The sequence below is a fragment of the Elephantulus edwardii genome, unplaced genomic scaffold (assembly GCF_000299155.1).
Source record: "Elephantulus edwardii isolate Elephantulus edwardi_28Jun2011 unplaced genomic scaffold, EleEdw1.0 scaffold00022, whole genome shotgun sequence".
Lineage (NCBI taxonomy): Eukaryota > Metazoa > Chordata > Mammalia > Macroscelidea > Macroscelididae > Elephantulus > Elephantulus edwardii.
Window position 1 is genome coordinate 25531874 of NW_006399772.1, and position 6374 is coordinate 25538247.

The 6374-nt window shown below is 37.3% G+C and overlaps 1 protein-coding gene across 1 annotated transcript in view; it reads left to right on the top strand.

The window, feature by feature from the left end:
• Positions 1-2025, top strand: part of KCND2 (potassium voltage-gated channel, Shal-related subfamily, member 2) — a 704821-nt gene extending 702796 nt beyond the window's left edge. The window contains exon 6 of the mRNA XM_006882669.1: positions 1848-2025. Coding sequence (XP_006882731.1) covers positions 1848-2025 — 178 coding nt within the window. The remainder of the gene's footprint in view (positions 1-1847) is intronic.
• The last annotated feature ends 4349 nt before the right edge of the window (positions 2026-6374 follow it).

Below are 6374 nucleotides of genomic sequence, written 5' to 3' on the forward strand. Positions count from 1 at the left end.
AGCACCACAGCTCAAAGGCATCAATTCTCCTCCCATCCTCCTTGGTCATTGTCCAACTCTCTGATGCATAACAAGTGATTGCGAAGACCATGTAAACAAAAATTTATTAGCTCACGTTTTAGAAGGCTAAGCATTCAAGTAAAGGATAACATCTCTAGAGGAAGACTTATTCTCCTTTGTTTAATCTGAAAGAAGGTCCTTGTCTATTCTGACTCATTTGTCATCATCTTATGGCATTGCACCTATCTTTCCATATCCTTACTTGCTTGCTTGCTTAATATGCTCTTTTTTAATTCCAAAAAATTTACTTAAAACACACCCTACATTATCAATACTATGCAGCTCTGGTAGTCTAGTGGTAAGAAGCTACATTGCAATCCCAAATGCACATAGTTTGAATCCATCAGCTGCTCTTAGGGAGAAAGGTAGGCAGTCTCCCCTATAACATTTACTGCCTCTGAAAAGGCACACAAGGGTCAGCTAGGAGTCAGTCCTGACTCTATGGCATGTGAGGGTCAGTGATAAGTCAGTCCTGATTCTATGAGACATGAGGGTCAGTGATGAATCAGTTCTGATGACACACAAGGGTCAGTGATAAGCCAGTTCTCACTCTATGGCACACAACAACAACACTAATACTACCTCAGCAATGTAACAAAGAAAACTCATTCTCAAATGGCCCTCTGGGGACAGATGCAGTGGTTAGGATTCACTAGATGGATATTTTTTCCTTTGGGGGAAGGGAGTTAAATTTATCTAGATGTTATGTCCTGTTTAAAGCCGCATACTTTAGATGCCTTCTGAGCGTGCAATTGCACTTACCTCTATTGCTCAGTTTTCAGCCAAACCATAGACCAACTTATAAGGTGAACAAGGATCTGGGGTGACACAGGGCATTCATTACATATTGGGCTGCTAAACAAAAGATTGGTAGTTTGAATACACCAGACACTCCATGAGAGAGAGATGGATCATAAAGATACATAGACTCTGTTATAATAAAGATAGACAGCTCCGAAATCCAATGGTCACAATGAGTTGGAATCAACTTGATGGCAGTGAGATTTGCTTTTTTACAAGGTTTTCTAACAATAACACCAGGAAGGCATGTTCTCTTTAGAACAATCAACCATATGAGAGCAAGAAGACAGTCTTAGCCTAGGCATTAAGCTCAGAAGTAGTAAGGGAGAGGAAAGAATGAGAAAAGAAGGGGTAAATATATAGAGGGGATGAGAGAAGAGTTCTGTTACTCTGTGGACTTGCAATCAATGTCATGAAGCACAATGTGTATGAAGAATTGCGTGGAAATACCATTTGCCCTGTCTTCTCAGAGGTGCTACCTTGAAGAAAACCACTTTCAGCTCAGCCTATGCTTTCCAAAATTTAACTGATCCTTTTTCTTCTTGCATTTTAATACAATATTTTGCTTTAAAGAACAATTATTGGATAAAATTGGGCTGTTCTTTAAGTATTTACCATTAGTGACATGAGTAATGTTCACCATATCAAACCAAACTAAATTGAGTGCTGTCAGGCCAATTCTAACCCATATCTATCCTGTAAGATAAGAGTGGAATGCCCCATATTTCACCTGCAGAGTAGTAGATGGGTTTGAACCAATGACCTTTTGTGTAGTAGCTGTGTGTTTAACCACTGAGCCTCAGAATTCTTATCATCTTAAAGTTAGTGTTTTGTTTTTAAAAATCACAGTAATTCTATTCAATTATTTAAAATGTCACTTACCAAAAATAAGGCATGTTATATATCTCGGTTGTACAAAATGGAACCATGAAACTGTTTACTTGCCTAAATATCTTTCTCCGCCTTGTCTCTTTTTCTCTCATTAGTCGGTCAAGTTTAAATGCCAAAATGGAAGAGTGTGTTAAACTAAACTGTGAACAACCTTACGTGACTACAGCAATAATAAGCATCCCGACTCCTCCCGTGACCACACCAGAAGGAGACGACAGGCCAGAGTCTCCCGAATACGCCGGAGGGAATATTGTGCGAGTGTCTGCTTTGTAAGACAGTTGGAATCAAGCGTAAGAGAATGTGAGCCCTGGCGGTGCAAAGAATCGTAGGATGGAGGAAAGAAGAGACACAATCCTTTTCGCAGATTAACCCGGCAGAGCAAGAGGGCTGTTAATGAGGCGAAACCATAGCTTTCTTTCACTCAAGGATGTGGATCAGACCACCAAACGGCATTTCTAGACCAAGTTTGACCTGTTAACGCAGCAGAATATACCCTGTGGCCCTTTGACTTTGTGAATGAGCACAATGAAATGCCACCTCTTGACGCTTCTTATGATCAGAACTCTTTTTTAATAAAATAAACCTTTGAACATAATGTTCCAGTTGAATGCAAAACAAAACAACAACAAAAAGTTACAGACAACATTTTGATAAATTTTTTTTCCTGTTAAAACCATGAACATTGAGTATGATGATTACTACACATGTGTGTATAGATATACACTCACACAACACATTTGTATTGACTGACGCAGATGCCATCATAATGCATGCTAGAATTCTTTGGAGCAGTGATCTCGTTTCTTTCTGTTGTCTTCAGAATAGGCATGATAAACTCTATCTGTAGAAAGGGGGAATTTCTGTGCACTTAAAACAAGCTGATCGTTCATGTCTATGGTGGGCTGTGCAAATAAACTCCTTTTAGAGCTGCGGTGTTTCTCCCGGGGATGCTAATTAGTCCAGCTCAAGTGTTCGGCTAGTTACGTATGAATTATCGTTTCACCTTGCACCTCGATACTGTTACAACTGCAATAACTCATTGTACACCTGTTGTATCAGGAATCAGGATCTTTTTTGTTGTTCTTGTTCTTTCCAAATCTTCATAGACACAGTAAGAGCCACATCCATAGAAAAAGTTCGAGTGTGGCCAGGTTTTAGGTGACTTTTTAACAGCCAAGACTATTGTGCCATACCTGTTTTTTAAGTAATCTATCTTTTGGTCTGCTGTATTCCTGTGACTTAGTGCATCCTCTGTTCCTGTATTTCTATAGCACCTTTTTATTGGCTTTATCGTCATCACCTGGACGAACTTTTGTAGTTCAAATGACTTTCATACTTTTGTATTTTCCAACAAGTTACCTTGCAAGTAGATGATTATCATCAATCCCCCTGTCAAAACTTAGGAAAGGGAAAAAAAAAAAAGGAGGAGTTGACATTTCTGAGTTATCTCTTACCTCTTTGTGTTATGGAAAAGCCCAGATATTGGATATATCACTAGTTGTTACATGAAAAGAGTTGTCTGAGACTCATATCACAGGATCAATGATCCCAGAGTCTTACTTGATGTATTATTTATTTTGCTTTAGATCTAAGATACAGTTTGAGAATAACTAATGTGAATTGAAATATCGAGATAAACTGGAAGTGCTTTATGTAGCAATACTTGGTGAAAGCACATCTCTGTGTCATTCAGGAAGGCAGTTCAAATACATCTCGGAAAGTTTCCTGTGTATCCAAGGAACAATTTCCTCAGTGCATCAGGAGGGTGGGAGTTTGATGATGTGAAGCTGATCTTTATGTACATTTAAAAGTCTTTCTCCCTTTTTCACCTCTAAAAATATTCTCAGCAGACATGTCTGCATGTGACAGTGTAAACAAGTTTTATGTCAAATGGCAAGTTTTGTTCATTCCAAACCACCACTGTAAGGAATAATGTTTAGCTCACATACATGAAAAAAGTTAATAGATATTCCTCTGTTATAGGAACTTTGAAATGCTTAATGTAATTTATCATTAAAAAAAAATTAACGGAACCATTTTAAAGTAAAGCCAGAAACTATCCTTGCCTCCCATTTCTAGAATAGCTTCTAGAACCGTGCTGTGCACTGTAGCTGCTCAGTAAGCATCACTGAATGAAAGGAAGATAAACTCACCTCTCCCTTGGGAAGACCTGGCTTTATCACTAGTAAGTCTTTTTAAAAGTTACTAATCTTCCAGCGACAAGAATATTAACAATTATTAACACCTGTGTCATGTCACTTTATTCTTCTAGAGCAACTGTATAATAAAACTTTTTTGATGACATCTACTGAAAAGCTTTTTTCAAGCTAGACTAAGAAAATCACAGTGCAGGAATACTAGGTATTTGAATTCCCAATGAGCAGACTTATTTTCACGGTCTTATCTTAATATTAAATAAAAGGAAAGGCAGTTAGATTATTCCTATTAACAATTTTGCCTACTCTTTCAAACTTATCCTTTATCCAAAACTATTACTTTCTTTAGAATTTTGAAAAATTAGAAAAAAAAAGACTTTTTTGCTGTTTTAGGTGATTTTCAAATATACTGTGTTGGTGGTGAATGATTATTGATGACTGTGTTAAGTGCATCTGTATTGTAAGTGAAATGTAATTATTTCTGTGTACCATATGGAGTAACCAAGGTCATTGTTTTTGACAATTTTGTTTGAAATCCATATATCTTATTTCAAAGGATAGCATAATATCTGCATTATGCTGGAAAAAATAGACCTTTGGCAAATACTTAAATAAATCATGTGCATGCTTGAACAGGATGATACGGTTCATGTTGCCTTTTTTCCTAGACTTGCCTTTCAAAATTCTATGTGCAAGAAAGCACATTTAAAATATATTTTGAGAAAGCCTTTGATGTAGTTTCTCTCTAGTTCTTAGTGTTTTAAGAGAACCAACTCTGTGAGTGCATTAACATATAGTATTTGTTAATAATTGCTAATGAAAGAAGTAATACTTCTTGAGATTGGGTTGTACCATCTTGAGGGTTGGTAAATACAAAATGCATAAGTCACATGGCAGGCTACAGACTTCTGCATACTTTTCTCCTAATACCCACAGGCCAGATAAAAGAAAGATCAAGAACAGAAGGGTAAAAGGGAGCTAGTTTTTGTTGTCAAGTGCTATGAAGTGAGCTCAAACCCATAGTGACTGTGTACAACAGAGCAAAAGCCCTGCCTGATCCTGCGTTCTCGTCCCAATCTCTGCTGTGCTTCATACAGCACTTTGCTGCAGTTGCTGGTCCAATTTATCTCACAGATTTTTTCCTCTCCTTTGCTGACCCTCCTCTTCTTCAAGCATAATGCGCTTTTCTAGGGACTAGCCCCTACAAACAAGCTGCCCATAACATCTGAGATATTTTGGAGTCTCAGTGTTTATCTCTTTAAGGAACAAACTGGTTACACTTCCTCCAAGACAGACATTTTCACTTTTTTGGCTCCACATGGTATTCCTCACCAACACCAACTTCAAAGGCTTGGATTCTTCTTTGGTCTTCCTTATACATTGTCCAACTTTCACAAGAATCCGAAGCAATCCAAAACTATCACAGCTTGGATTTGGGTTATTACATGCATCTTAGTCTATAAACTGGCGTCTTTGCATTGTTGTGCTTTGAAGAAATCCCGGAACCTAGATTTGCCTAATATGCTGCTTGACTTCTTGACTGCTTCTTTCACAAGCACGGATTGTGGGTCCAACTAAAATGAAATCAGTGACAGCTTTTCTCTTTTCTCCATTTGTAACAATGTTGCCTATTGCTCTAGTTGCAAAGACTGTTGGATTATTGATTTTTTTGGTTATTATTTGGAGATAGAGAACTACTAACATATCTCTTTATCCTGGAAGCATAACACATCCTAAAGAAATGCCTTTTCAAATAATTTATTCCATTGCACTGTGGGAAAGGAACCCTGGTGGTGTAACAGGGAAGAGCTTGATTGTGAACCAAAAAGTCCTTGATTCAAACCTACCCAGTGGCTTCCCAGAAGAAAGATCTAATAATCTTCTTCTGTAAAGATTTTAGCCTAGAAAAGCCTTTGACACAGTTATAATGTCACATAGGGTCTTTGTGAATTTTATATCACACAACATTATGGGAAAGCAAATGTTTGGTCAAAGTCAAACAAAGTTTACACATCAAAACTAACCTCAGCTCCCCATAACTCATTCAAATTCAAAGACCTTGACTAAGTTCTTTGTAACTCTTAACTTTAATCTAAAATGACCATACAGTTACTTTATGCTAACAATTGGAAATTAAGAAACTTGAATAGAAATACTTGTGTCATTTCAAAAAAGAAGAGTGCTACTTTTTAATAAGTTTGGGAAATATTTTAGCAACTGCAACTGCATAGCTACCAACTGAAAATAATGACACCCTGCAAGATTTTATTGACTGTTTAAAAAACAAAAACAGTTGATTTTTGTGGACAATATATTCAAAGGGAGTACTCCCAGCAATGTATGGACAAGTTTATCAGCTTGTACCTCACAGGCTACTTGACACATGTAGTGTGCTAGGTCTCTAAGCCCTATGCTGCTTTTCTGTCCAGAAAAACAAATGTTGTTGTTGTTGTTGTTGTTGTTGTT